At 40.5% G+C, this 15,307-nt stretch overlaps 1 protein-coding gene across 1 annotated transcript; it reads left to right on the top strand.

Annotated features, from left to right (window-relative positions):
* The first annotated feature begins 8,111 nt into the window (after positions 1–8,111).
* LOC137281485 (histone lysine acetyltransferase CREBBP-like) lies at positions 8,112–12,467 on the top strand. Its single transcript, XM_067812741.1, has 4 exons — positions 8,112–8,301; positions 8,544–8,689; positions 9,794–9,864; positions 10,454–12,467. Exons 2-4 carry the CDS (start codon positions 8,614–8,616, stop codon positions 10,784–10,786), a joined length of 480 nt encoding a protein of 159 aa, XP_067668842.1. The 5' UTR covers positions 8,112–8,301; positions 8,544–8,613; the 3' UTR covers positions 10,787–12,467.
* Positions 12,468–15,307: the final 2,840 nt, after the last annotated feature.

Here is a 15,307-nt window from a genome sequence, read left to right as displayed (position 1 = left end):
CTGCAAGCTGGATCTGAACAATTATAAACCTATTATTATAGTTAAAAACAACTCCCAAATATGTAGAAGTTTCAACTACTTCAATTAAACAACTATTATAATACCAATTTTCTGACGTTTGCCAACTTTTCTAAAAACAGCTATTTTTGTCTTAGAGGTAGTAACTTTAAGTCCATATTCAAAGGATTAATTCAACAACTAATCTAACTGCTTTTGTAACCCTTCTATTGATCCAGAAAGTAAGACAAGGCCGTCTGCATACATTAACAGAAAAATACTTAGAGCTTTACATTTATAAGGAATTCAGGAATCTCCAACGAAGGAAGTCTCAAAATTATTGAGGTAATAGGACAAAAGAATTTAAGACACACCCGTCGCCTTGCATTAAACCCGATCAAACCCGAACAATTCTTAAAGTGTTCACTACAATTGTCGAGACAAAGAACGCACGATCTAACATGTAAAAGCAACGAATATATAACTGACATCCATTTTCCATTTACCCCTAACTTTGACAACGCATACCATAACTTACATCTGTCTACCGAATCAAATGCACGCCTACAGTCAACGATAACACAATACATACCTTTATTATTGTTACAATCTGAATCTGAGTGGGTGGATTTAGTCTCACTAGTTTAGCATCACAATGTGTACCCATGTTGGGTATCGAACCCCGGTCTCCGGTGTGACGATCGAACTACTAGCCACTAAGCTGCCCCACCGCCCTTAGTAGCTACAGACCTACATATCAAAGCGACCGTATCACTTGCTGTGTGTGTGAATTGTCACATGGTACTGGTTTATGGCTGGGGCTAAAAACTTTGATAAATTATTTGCAGTGGTAACACATCTTGATTATCAAGAAAAACAATACTTGTTATGTATAAATTCTTTATTCTGCCGATATTTGTTTAGTATAGTTGTATATGGGATAACTGTACATTTAGTTAGTCATCAATACTTGAACAACTACAGCTTGATGCACTTGGAACAACATATGGGGTTACAAGGGAACGAGTTGAAGAACTCAGATTTATATAGTCACCTAGTGAATTCAAGAATAGATTTCATAATATTGTAGTATCAAACTTCCCACGCTTTTAATCGTAGAATAAGTGTGTTTTTACTGTATGGATAGATTTCCCAAATTGCTGACGGCTGAGGGGATGATGTAAATCCAGCTAGGGTCCATGCAGGAAGCAAAAGTACTGTAAGTACCCATGGTCCCTAACATGGTGATCTACCTTCAGTTGTTAGTAATCTATAGCCCATTTCTATATCGTATTGTCCTCTATAGGTGAATTGTTTTAGGTATAATTATTAGTTTTACATTCTTTTCTGTGATATTATAGTTGTTTTACTGTCCTTTGTGGACAGGTTTTTTTTACAATACACATATATTCCATTTCAGTGTTATGTTATATGGCTGAAATATTGCCGATGTGGCGTTAAATATTTACTCACTCACTCACTCACTTATATTGTAATACTTCATTTTGAGTTTGATTTCAACATTGTTCATATTACAAACGCACACACTTACATGCTTTTTAAATCGCGTGGCTGTGTAGATTCAGACAACAGCACTCTCAAAACATTACTATAACAACACTTAACATCAAAGAGAACCGTATTTCCCCTTCGTGCAAAAAGCGAAAAATGAAAAGTCGCCTTCCTTCGAATGAACGATCAGGAATAAAGTTCCAATTTTACACTGCGAGTAAAGTGCCAAGTGGGTGGACATACCAGCGCGTTGGGGTTCAAAATGACAGGTCATAATGAGTTTTTATTAATTGTTAATGACTATGCACACTGAGATTTTACTTTTTCAGTTACATTTTTTGCGGTATGTTTCAGTGTTTTATAATGTAATTTTAGATCTTTTATGAAAGTGTCAGAATTACAATCACTTCCTCTGACTTCGCAGTGATACACTATACATTCAGCAAACATCAATACAAAGAAAATAATTTACAGCCTCTTGAATCGCCATTATCGCCATCTAGAACATATCTGGAATGTGGATATACTACTCGATGACTCAAGGGCTATTTTTGTAACAGGGTTTTTCCCGTAAGATATTTTTAGATTCAAATGGGTAATATAAGGCACCCAGACAGGACCCATGGCATTCACTGCTCAGTCCCGAAAGCACATTGTGGATCAGAAGTGACTCCACCTTGACGATATACTCCATGTCAGTGGTCGTGTATATCTTATTGAAACATCCTTGGAGTATATTGTGTAATTCAGAGGATTTATGTTTGGATATCATCATCAGAAAGGCAATTTACCTTCACCTTTTGCAAACTTACAAAGAGCAGCTAAGGGAATTGGGTTTTTGAAACAGCTTACCTCGTGTTATCAGTGGGAAGTCCATCAACACAATCATACTTAGTATATTTGCTCAACATATATTGAACAGGTAGATCTGACTCGCCATATATACTAGTATCCACTGTATTGTGTTGAAAATAGGCATCCATGCAACAGCATTAATTCCAGCACGTCCAGATGTTTTGACGGGTTGGGACAAGTAACCCATTCATGTGAAGAAACAGACTGATTCATACTGTTCCCCAACTATGAATGAGACATTTGCCCACCCACGACACCAATATGAACACAAAATAACAACAATTCAAAAGTACGCATTTGTTGACTGTCCAATGAAGGGAATCCCAATTCCCGTCTAAGCTTGCGTGAAACTAGGCCACAGAACACGTCCCCCGGCCGCTATTTCGAACAAAATGATATATGATAGATTTGAACAAATAAAGATTGAAAAACTGAATGTTATTAACAAAATCGGGTTGAAATCATAGTTATTTTCGTTGTGCATGCAGAATAGTGTACATTAGAATCCCAGTAGAATGAGTCACATCTGTCATACGATTCAACAACAACATTATTCACACTATACGTTCATAAGATTGCTATAATACTCACTAATCAGTATATGGAATGATCCATCACATAAATTCCACATCTATTTTGTTGTTTAAAACAGTCATGAAACTGGCACTCCGAACAGCGAGGTCGTGTGCACACCAGCTCTCACCCTAACAACCAGCAATGAATTACATGTCGCCGACCTAAAACCGGTTCTATTAAACCGGTTCTACCAAGCCGGTTCGTAAACTGTTTGGACTCAAACTGGCTTTGAAGAACAAAACGGCATATAAGTCTAAATGATGTATATATAACAATTACAGTTCACTACAGAGTGTAATGAACTGAAACAGTAATGACTGTAAGTTCTTGGGGGAAATTACATAGTTGGACTTAGCCAAATTGAGCATAACTGGAGCTTTTTCAGTGTGCGCACTTACAGACTTTCAATGGCGGCAGCTATGTGCTTTAATGCTCAAACTGAAGTCAAAACATTGCCTACACAATTGTCCCCTTTAATGCCGACTGGGTTTCGTCTCAACTTAGTACAATAACCAGTCCATACTTTTGAAACCAACTCATTCAACTGGATATATAGATACTAATCAGTATGATCTGATACATGTAATCACGTGTATATTGTAGCACTAGGCTCCTTCTAATCCTTGCAAACACGTCGTGCTGCGTGCTCTGACAAACGGAAATCTGGAAATTGTGGAAATCTCAAAACGAGGCACGGCCGTTTTCCATTCTTTTATGGCCACACCTGGAGACAGTATCCTTTGTATGTATAATATGTACATGGATTTACACCTGCAGACAGTATCCTTTGTATGTATAATATGTACATGGATTTACACCTGCAGACAGTATCCTTTGTATGTATAATATGTACATGGATTTGCACCTGCAGACAGTATCCTTTGTATGTATAATATGTACATGGATTTGCACCTGCAGACAGTATCCTTTGTATGTATAATATGTACATGGATTTGCACCTGCAGACAGTATCCTTTGTATGTACAATATGTACATGGATTTGCACCTGCAGACAGTATCCTTTGTATGTATAATATGTACATGGATTTGCACCTGCAGACAGTATCCTTTGTATGTATAATATGTACATGGATTTGCACCTGCAGACAGTATCCTTTGTATGTTTGATATGTATATGAATTCACACCTGCAGACAACGCTTTGCCTCTTTCATAAACAGCCATAAGGTAATCCAGCATTTATACGTTGTTATGGTAACGATGTTGCAGCCGTTCCTAAATTACAATTGGATACAAATGCCTACATTACCTTATTTTATTCAAGAGATGAATCAGCTCACGTGGCAGAATCTGTCATTACTTCAGTCAAGGGATCGTATACCCTGACAGCCATATTGCTGTGAGAAGTGAGTTTGTACAGTCAAACACCGAAACCGATGTGTCGAAACCGATGTGCTGAACGGTTGTGTCGAAGTTACAGTTGGATCTGCGTATTCCCCACAAAAGCATCACGTTTCGTGTCGTAGGTCGGATATCTCGAAGTATTTACGTAGGTCACTTTGACTTCGACACAGTGTTTTAGTGCAGTTTGCAAATGTTCAGTACGTGCCGACTGGTTCACTTATAGCTCATAGTGTAAGTCCCGTGTCATAGTTTACAACACTCTGTTGTAACATGTCTGTCTTCTTCATTTTACAGAAACAGTGAGTTGTACAGAAACAAAGAAGGGGGAAAGAAAGGGGTGTCTTGGAAAAGGAAGACAACCCAGCGTCTGAGGCAGCAGAAGAAATGGGCCTTGTAAGATATATGTATTTTATTCTCTATGTTCGGTACAGTGATGTGGGCTATCGGCTCTATGTACAACGTGACCCATAAATTGAACAGGGAACTATTCATGTATACTGGATCTTCATTTAGTTTGGCGTTTGTGTGGAGAGAGTTTAGTCTGTCTCACAGTCTCTGAACCACATTATTTTGCAAACTGCCAAGCCTTCTCTGCAGTGCAAAAGCCTTAAATGAAGCAAGTCTAGATTTCATCTGAATCCCGACCTCTCCCTGGGGCTCTTTTACAACAAAAACGGGTGTGTTGCTATCAAAATTACATATATTCAGAGACTAAGCATTAGTCTAGAGATAGTTGACTGTCTAAGTTACGGGAATATTGGGGACAGTGTATTGTACATTAGGCTGTAAATCAGCGGATGATCTCTCGATCGTGGAAGTATGCAAATCAAGGAATTCCAGTAAAGCAATATCTGAAAAATTGCAATGTAACAGAATATCAGAATATGTTTTGGCTTTCATTCGTTTACTTTAGCATCGTGATATTGTCCATGATCGCATAATGGCCATGAAAGTAACTTTCCAACATTCCCAAATGTGCCTAGTATCGATTCTCGTTTTAGTGAGTGAATTTAGTTTTGCGCCGCACACAGAAATATTCCAGATATATGGTAGCGGTCTGTAAATAATCCAGTCTGGATCAGACAATCTAGTAATCAACAGCATGAGCATCGACCTTCGCCATTTAAGCTTTGCCATGGGTAATGCGTCGCCACGTACAAACGTAACTGATTTAATACGTCATCAATAGGTTAAATTCAGTTGTTAAAATGTATTGTCATTCTTCACCTAGTATGGAGATTATGTGATTATCAAAACTGAGTGGAAGGCTTGGGATGTAATTGGTATGCGCCTAACTTATTACCTGTAATTTCTCGTTGCCTATTCTATGACTCCTATTGAGAAAGCCATCATATCTGTTATTGGCAGGTTAACGCTCCTCTTGACACCGCCAGCTAGTCCGGGTGAAGAGACTCGTGCCATCACACAACAGAAACCCAGCTACGAAGCAAAGCTACTATCAATACAGCGCTGTGAAGCAGCCTTGTCAGATTCTTTACAATGCAAAGATCAGACCTACGTTGTAGATCGTTGTAGTAAGGTGAAGGGACTTATGAGACACTCAGAGGCGTGTAGAGTCCGGCTAGGTTGCAGGATGTGCAAACAGACGGCCATATTGTGCTCCTTCCATGCAAAGCGATGTAAAGAAACGGGCTCCTGTACAGTTCCCTTTTGTCAGAAACTGAAACTGAAGTTACAGCAGATAGATAGGGAACGAAGGACAGAGTGGGGTCTCGCCTGCAGCCTAGGGTGCAACAGTCTTCACAACTAGGACCTCTCACATGATCAAGAACACTGTTGTAAAACACAGTGTGAATCCTGGTGCGAGGAGACCTCTAACCCGAATCTCATCGATCGATCGGCAAAAGTCGACAAAATAGATTTGTACAGGTTGTTCAGCTTGACCTGAGCTACTCTACATATGCACGACCCGGGAGGTCAAACGGCACAAACGGCTGTCCGAGTTAACTTCATTCGCTGCCTAAAAACCCGAATAGGAAACATTAAACCATCTGCAGTTAATTGTTTAAAGAAAATTATCACATTGCTGACGATGTCTCGACACTGAGATGTCAAACGCCGACCTTGTGTCGACTGTTCAGACATGTTAACAATAACCTGACACAGGCGCACCCGTTGACTGATCTTAGTTGGACTCTGAGTTACATATATAGCTTGATCACATGTTCACCGTTGTTTAACGCCGCTCTGAAAAATATACAGGCTCCATGGCGGCGGACTGTGAATTGTCGAGTCAGTACCAGACAGCCCAGTGACCGGCAGCATGAGCATAATTCTGTGCAAATTTACGATTACACTAGTCAACAATTAGATTACGATTACACGAGTCAACAATTGGCTCACGATTACACGAGACAGCCACGTCAGCGAGTTTGACCACCAGATCCCTTGATGAAGACCAGTTCAGACCCTGATCTTCGGTGATCTACTGATACTGACATGGCTAACACTGACAATGACTTAAGCAATACCACAGCTGGCCATATATTCATTCCGAACCAAGAGTGAGTGACTGAGTATGGTTTTACGCCGCTCTTAGCAACATTCCAGTAATATCACAGCGGTGAACACCGGAAATGGAATTTACACATTGTACCCATGTGTGGAATCGAACTCGGGTCATCAGCCTAACGAGCGGACGGTTTAACCGCAAGGCTTCCCAACGCCCCTGCAAACCAAGAACCCACCCCACATACCAATTCATAAAGTTAACAAATATGTCCCCTCCAATAACGTGTTTCAATTTATGACGCCTAATAATGTTGCGAAATATGTCCTGGCGCTTCTGACAGACAGTCATGTTGTATTTACGTCTCACCATATCGTAAAAGAACAAATGTATATTGTTAGTTATGAGAGATGGTACAAAACACAAACAAGCAAGCAATGAAAACAAATTTGTTCCCTCAAGGAACTTGTTTCAATTTAGGACGCTCAATAATGTTGTGAAATATATCCTTGAATTTCTGAAGCTATTTGGCACACACACAAACACGCACACACACACACAAGCATAAACACACACAAAGACCCATTGTAAAGGGCATGTGTAAGTATCAACATATCCTGTAGTCCAAAATATAACTACTCAAAGGCCTCGCACGACATTTCATCGTTTTGCTGAGTCGTTCCTGATTACAAATTCCCAGGGAATCACCTATAAATAAAACCCCGTGTAAACCTCGACAGGCGAATGACTGCAGCTAGTGGTGATACGTACCAAGCAACGGTGTCGCAGTAGCAGTGATTTATAACACACATGCCTCGATAAGCGCAAGGACGTGTTGTTTAACGTTGACGCTGCTCCACAAAATGTCTGTCTCCGATCAGCTGCAGCATGGGTACCTGGGCCTAGATTTTCGAAGCTCCCTTAGCGCTAAGATAGTCGTAAGTGCTATATATTAACATTGACTAACGACTGTCTTAGAGCTAAGAGAGCTTCGAAAATCCAGGTCCAGGGTCCCTTTTTTACAAAACTCTCGTAAGCCTAAGATCTCGTAAGTTTTCTCGTAGCATTCGTTCCTCCTATACTGTAACACAGGAGCTGCGTGTGCTACGAGAAAAGTTACGAGATCTTAGACTTATGAGAGCTTTGTGAAACGGGTACCTGGGTTGTCTACAATCAGGGAAGGGAACCTTGTTGTGGCGTCTACATTATCACCCACACTATCCTGTTCATCGATTGCAGACAAAAGTATTACGTCCTCCCAGGACATTTGTTTTGATTAGAATACTGCTATTGATTAACTGTTAGATGTTTGTCAAACCGTAAGCCTGACACTTGCCGTACCGATATAACGCGCACATATTAAACACAGGTATAGATTCAGTTTGTTCGCCGAGGCGTGTCTCCTGAGTAGGTCAGTGCAACAGGTGTCACATCACAACAAGACAAGGATTAACTTGACACGCTTGTGCATCTGATGGTGGATCAGTTCGCGACATTGTAGATATGGGATTAACACTAATCGGCCCCGTAAGTATGCATTGGAATGTGTGTTTATATAGACATTCATACTGTATACATAACACATAGCCCTGCAAAATGTTTTCAATGAAAAGTGATAAATAAACCTTCGGAACAAACCAGCTTGACATGTTGATAGTTCGGAAACAAATATGTGTGTCTGAATAAATCTGTTATGTGAAGTGTGTACACACACTCGAGGTTGCACTTCGTCGACATCAATATTTTGACAAGATTTAACCATCATACAGGTGAAGCGAGACGTGTACGTAATACTCGGTACATGAGTTATCCGCCTTTCATACCCGCCACTAGGGGGCCATGGGCTCCAGACTCCGGTCCTGCCTGGCATCGTGCGTAGCGTTCAGGTCTGCCTGTATCAGCAAGGGAGAACCAGGTAAGTGGATTATGACACAGGGTCTCAGGTCAGAATAACTGGTTATGGTTTTCCCCGACATATCAGTGAGAGAAAGAGACACACACCAGCTGCGAGTTATTGATACATGTACTTCCTGGTGGCAGCAATAATGTAATACCCGTATGCATAGACGAGACTCGTTTTTGAGTGAGACGTTGTGAAACTGGGGGGCGGGCGGCGCGTTGTTGGATGTTTTCCGGGTTATAGACCGATAGATGTGATAGAGATGATATGACCTTTGTGCTACAAGGGATCGATCAGTCAGTCGAACCACGGCTGTATACACGGACTGATTTTCACACTCCTTTCACATAAATTACTTGTGTGAAGTATTGCGTACACATTTTGCCTATCGAAGAAATAAGATTTTAGCATAACACTTTTCATACGTTTTTCGATGTTTTCTAAGGGTATGACGCCATCGACGACCTGATCACCTGGGCCCACTTGTAGCCCTCAAGGATATCTATACCGATAAAACTACAGCAAAACTGCAGTTTTCATCATGAAAATGATGAATTCCATAGAGACTTACCAGTCCATGAGCTGTCACTGCAATGTCTTCGACCATTTTAGTACAGTAATGCTATATTCTGTCCACTTACATTACCCCAGGTCGGTGTTGTATAATGCTTAAAGCGTTTGCTTGTCCCCAATTTCACCTCACCTGTAGTTCTATAGTCTCCGCCTACACATGGTGGTACGTGATCCTGTGTACACCTCACGGACACTGTGGATTGTATACTCCCCAGGGCGCTGAGAATGTGACCCGACTATTACACACTGCTGCACTGTGCAGTGTGACCACATAAAAAAGGAGCATGCGCTTGTGTGGTGTGGAAATATGAAGCTCCAAAGTCACCGAAAAGAAAACGTAGCTTGAGGGAACTTGACCTTCGGTGAGCACTGTAACCTGCACAGGTCTTCACTGAGGATGTAGACACGTCAAGCACTTGCATCCTTCAGTCTGTTCAAGCTGAGATGTCGTAAAATAGCTCAGATACAGCTTAAATCTGTGCTCAACCAAACTTCCATTACGGTCCAATGTAACTGTTACATGCTAAATGATATTGTGTGTTACAGATGACGAGAAAGCTGCCAGCGATGAACCCGTGGAGCTCACAGCAACAGTGAAAGATGGCGAGGCTGATACAGTAAGATACTGACAAACATGTTCTCAACGTCTCCAACTTTGCCTTAGTAATAAATATACTGTACAAATGTATATATGTGGACACGTGCTTAAAACACATAATTATATTTAGCAATTAAGTACAATAGATGGGATTCCTGGACAAACTCGCCATGACACAACTCCTATCACAACTGTGTGACGGGTTTCACACAAACCAATTTAACTTAACTGCTGGTTTTGGCGAAATACCACTGCCCGATTGTGCGGCTTTTCTTTACAGGAAAGAAAACCCAGGTTTGTTTTGTACGGATAGTTAACGTCTTAACTGCAATGAATACGTTTCGGTGTATATACTGACACTGCTGTCAAGCAATTAATACAAAGAGATGACTCAAAGTGTTAGTATCGTCATCGAAGCGTCGCATCTATCGCAGTATAGAAGTTGACTATCCCACGAACTTGGCTTTCCTTCGTCTAAATCGCCTCCCAAAGAAGTTTTGTTTACAGACAACATGTCCACTGCCTCTTTTCAGTTTTGTAGGCTAGAAACGGACCAGGCTGACGGAGTTGTATCGTGCGGGGAGTAGACATGTGCTTTTCGTTGGCAGGTTGACGGTAAGACCAGCCCGGGAGATGAGGAACAGAACGCTGGTGACAAGCCTGCACCTCCAAAGAAAACACGCAAACAGGAAATAGAGGGCTATGTGCAGTCGTTAGTACATGCTGTGAAGTGTAAGGACCCATCGTGCTCCGTGGCGAATTGCCACAGAATACGGGAAGGTGTGAGGCACATGAAAACCTGCAGCATGAAGATGAAGGGAGGATGCACGACCTGTAGACAACTGATTGCTCTCTGCTGCCACCATGCAAAGAGCTGTCGGAATGACGATTGTCAGCTTCAGTTCTGTGTACAGCTGAAAAACAATTCACGGAAAACGTGAATACAAGAAACTACGTACCTTTGCTTCATGACATGTTCCACGTTCAGATCTCACCATGGCCATGGAGAAACGTTTGAATGATATCATTATCAAAGAAATGTTAATATTTAGCTGTGGTTCAACCAGCTTCCTTTTAGACTTTGTAATGTGCTGTGCCAACTGGAATATCTGTTTGATAAATATTGCCAAAAGCACCCTGAATATAAAAGAAACATTTAAGTAATGATGAGTGCCCAACACATTTTATATATTTTCTTCAATGTTTGCTCCCAACGAACTGGAAGATTGCCTTTGAGGGTTTACCACTCCGTGTTTAGGCGGGAAGGATAAATCTGTTCGCAGAACTAGTAGAAAATGTTTTGCCTGATATGCTTTGCAGTAAAAAGAAACAGTAGTCGTTCATTTGACATGCTGGGTGCTCCAAATAAATGTAACTAATCTGTTTGACGGTTCAAGGAAAACCGTCTATTTTGATTAAAGATTATATTCTGTCTCAAACGAAAATCGAATTCCACATCATATTATAACATGGTCGGTCCATTATTTGTATACAGTTTGTATGATATATATGTATAGATCGGCTGATCGTTAGATAACAAATGTTTGACCTGTTAGTTAGTGACAAGTGAGAGCGCTCTGCTTTGTGAAAGGATGCCCTTCCCCGTGCTTTCTCAGAAGAAGAGGTCAGTTTGGCCTTCTTAATGCATCTGCAAGGTTGTATCTGATTCAAAGTGTCTACAACATGTATAAGTTAAAACCTACTTCCATGTGATCTGCATTATATATGTATAGATCGGCTTTATACACTGGAGAAAAATGCATGGCTGCGCTGCTTTTGTGCTGCCTTTGTCTGTTTAATACTCCATGTTTTATATTCTGGGCTGGCCACATCCCCGGTCACTACTCCTAACTGCTGTTGCGTTAGATAAAGAATGTTTGACCTGTTAGTTAGTGACAAGTGAGAGCGCTCTGCTTTGTGAAAGGATGCCCTTCCCCGTGCTTTCTCAGAAGAAGAGGTCAGTTTGGCCTTCTTAATGCATCTACAAGGTTGTATCTGATTCAAAGTGTCTACAACATGTATAAGTTAAAACCTACTTCCATGTGATCTGCATTTTAAATTTTCGTGAAATAAGTTGCATAATTGAGTGAAAACATTTACATATTGTTCTTTGTTTATGGGAGATGAGAATCACATGGCTGAAAAACGGATCCCGTTACATGTCTTCCGTTTAATGGTACAAGCATATCCCTATTGCTGACAGACACCTCTGATCCGATCCGTATAAACGTTGCAAGTAATTTTCAAAATGAAAGTGTTGATTTATTGTTCACTCTTTTGAAGATTAGGGGAGTATTTAATGTATTGAATTTTGTCAAATTTCACTTTTGTCGTGTAGTTGTTATGGGTTTCTTCTAACGTGAATGGTTTGATTAGGTGTTGTGATGGTTTAGACACGATCTTGTAGAGTGTGGTCTCTTCGTTTAAGTGGATGGAAAACGTTTCGAAACCCACTCATAGTGTGATATTTTATCTCCGTGTTGACGTTTTGTCATGATGTTTCTTTCGGTGTTGACAAGATTATTTCAAGAATTACGTCTTTTGACTGACAGCAATATGTTTTTAATGCTTTATTGTATTTTATGTATTCGTGTTATGATCAATAAACTGTTGATAATGACATCTTGTATCGTAATTCCGACCGAGAGAGAGAGCTGATCTTGATCCATGCTTGTCGTAAGAGGCGACTAACGGGATCGGGTGGTCACACTTGCTGACATGGTTGACACATGTCATCGGTTCCCCATTACGCAGATCAATGCGCACGCTCATCACTGAATTTTCTCGTCCGGACTCAGTTATTTACAGACCACCGCCATATAGCTGGAATATTGCTGAGTGCGGCGTAAAATTAAACTACCTCACCCTCTGTAACTGTTTGAACTTGAGACACAAGTGGGTCAACCAATACGGCATACTGTTCGTATAGTGCTTCGCGGGTTGTAGAAACAGTCACTTATCTGTGCTAACTCTGTTTCCTCGTCTTGTTAGCTGTCCTCTGCGTTTTTCGTATAGTGTGCAGCATGCGAAGCGCACATGATACACCGACCTATATCCAGTTCATTGTAACGGCAGTCAGCAGATGTATCTGACCTAACAAATGTTGATAAATGAACGAAGACCACCAGGTAGTAGCGAAGACTGTCGATCATACTCTGACATCAACAAGGTTCGTAACAATCCGTGTTTCGATTCGTAATGTATATTGCATAACAAACACGTGTTACACCTGCCCGGTTCACCATGTGGAAATGTGCCCTGGCTGATATCCGCCTGCAGCCACGCGCTTCCTCTACTGTCTTTTGACATGACACACTTAGTTGAAAGGTAAAACACACACATTGATATAATTACACAAAGCCATTTAGAAAGTGATGAAATTAATGTGACATTTGCCTTATTTGCACCGCGGCCGAGCGAGCTAGGCAGCTGACTTTGTGTGCTGGCGATTAGGTGCGGGTTCAAATCACTGATGGTACTCAGCAAAAAAGTAGTGGAATTTGTACCAGAAAGTGTAATCCCAAATATGACATGTTACAGTTTCACATTGCAGTGAACACCTACACCACCCCATGCATTCCGTTAACACCAGTCGGACTCAGCGTGAGATTTATATACTGTTTATTGTCGGATGCATTATATCTACAGGACAATTTTTGAAACTGTTTTGAATATTGTTGTTCGGTCACTAAGTTGTCATGTTCACCCTGTGTTTGTTGTATTTGCTGTTCTTAACAACACAGGGGTCGGTCAAAGACTAGACGGACTCATCTAGAAAATGACACATATGCAGTTATTGTTATGCTTTGTATTTCTAGATATTAAGTCAATATCAAACAAATTGGTTTTGCTATGTTCCACCTTCATCATCCCCATTCTGTTTGATTTGTTATCTTTGTTCCCCTGGGATCTGTCATGCAGACTCTGACAGGAGCATATCCTAGAAAGCCCAAGCAAGTCTGGATTATGCGGAAAGTCTAGATTTGCGTTTTGAAACTGACGAAAGTCTCATAAGTTCCTTCAAGATATCTTATTATTATTTTTTTATTATTAACAGTTTTTCTGTAAAATATCATGTTCATGTCGAAGACTAGATGCTTGTTTATGTGCTCCAAAAATATGAAATTCTGCAATAAATGTATCGCACACTTCAGGAAACATAATATGCAAGAAACATAGCGTGTTTGTGACAAGTAGTTCGCTAGACTCAAAATTAATTTGAAAACTACAATTGTCTGTAATAGTGACACCTCACCCCCACCCCCTTTACTGAAAGAGCTTAGCTTTTTGGACTCTAAACAACCCCTTTCAGATGACGTAATCATAGGAAACTTACTTATTGTAATGTTGTCTACTTATTCATATAATCAAACTAAATACTCAGTGGACACATACCAGTCAGCGCTCAATATATTGTAAGCAGCGCCAACTGGACACAGTTTTTGAAAGACTGAAATGGAGGTGTCCTTAAAAAGCAGCCCCCGTCTAAATGTAAATCAAGAAATCCAAATCGTTGACTGTTGATAATGACGGGAAGTTATCCAATACTGTATTGAACATATGTTATATGATATTATATAATGGCGTAGCATTATCCATGAGGGAGTAAAAGACAGATCGTTTTTCATTTTCTGCAACTTCTTTGGAAATATTACACCTCAATGTGTTGTCATGGCAACATTACCCACATATGTGAAATTTGGATATGCCTTTGTTGATGATTCCTTCAAAATAAAGTGGGAGCATTTAAAATACTGGACATGGAGAATAAAGTTTGGCCGACTAATTTTTGACCGACACTTGCATTTTATTTAATCGACAAGTCTGGACCAAACCACTCAGTGTCTGACATCGTGAGAATCAATGTAAGCAATGGGTATATTTTGATACGCCATGCATCAACAAAGTTGGCGAGTCTGACCATCTGACCGTCTGATCTCGTTAGTCATCTTTTACTCCTAGTGGTAGACAGCATGGTCACTAAATAACTGAATAAGAAGAGAGAAACGTTTGAGGTAAGCTTTTTTTAACCATGAAAATTTAGGGATTACGACAGCTAATCACATTTACTGAACTATTAGCCTAGGTCACAGAGGTTTAGAAACATGAGTTGTTTCCCCTTGACCTCGACGAAGTCACAGCTGTGCAATTAAGTGTAAGCTACAATGACATCTGATCGTACCATGATTGATTACCGCAAGCATGGGTTGCTGAACACTATTTAACCTGAATATTCAAGGATCGATGGTGTAGTTGTACCACTCTCGTAAAGGACTGCATAGTGTTTTAGGACGTAATGAGCCTTAATGCAGTGCCTGTGGATAATCAAGTCAGTACCAACCACACCTCTTGTTACCAACATAGCAACCACCAATAGGGGGTGCGAGGACACTCATTCAGCATGGCCACATATCGTAATGTTCTCCGTCATAGAGGGCTTGTTTCCTTGTCTTGTTATTTGT

Source organism: Haliotis asinina, chromosome 4, assembly GCF_037392515.1.
Source record: "Haliotis asinina isolate JCU_RB_2024 chromosome 4, JCU_Hal_asi_v2, whole genome shotgun sequence".
NCBI lineage: Eukaryota > Metazoa > Mollusca > Gastropoda > Lepetellida > Haliotidae > Haliotis > Haliotis asinina.
This window is presented reverse-complemented; position numbering and strand designations above follow the sequence as displayed.

Excerpts from the sequence above, each read along its gene's own strand:
- LOC137281485 (XM_067812741.1), top strand. The coding sequence starts at position 8,614 with ATGGGCTCCAGACTCCGGTCCTGCCTGGCATCGTGCGTAGCGTTCAGG. Across the intron at positions 8,690-9,793 it reads TATCAGCAAGGGAGAACCAG|ATGACGAGAAAGCTGCCAGC; the intron begins GTAAGTGGATTA and ends TGTGTGTTACAG. Across the intron at positions 9,865-10,453 it reads AAGATGGCGAGGCTGATACA|GTTGACGGTAAGACCAGCCC; the intron begins GTAAGATACTGA and ends TTTCGTTGGCAG.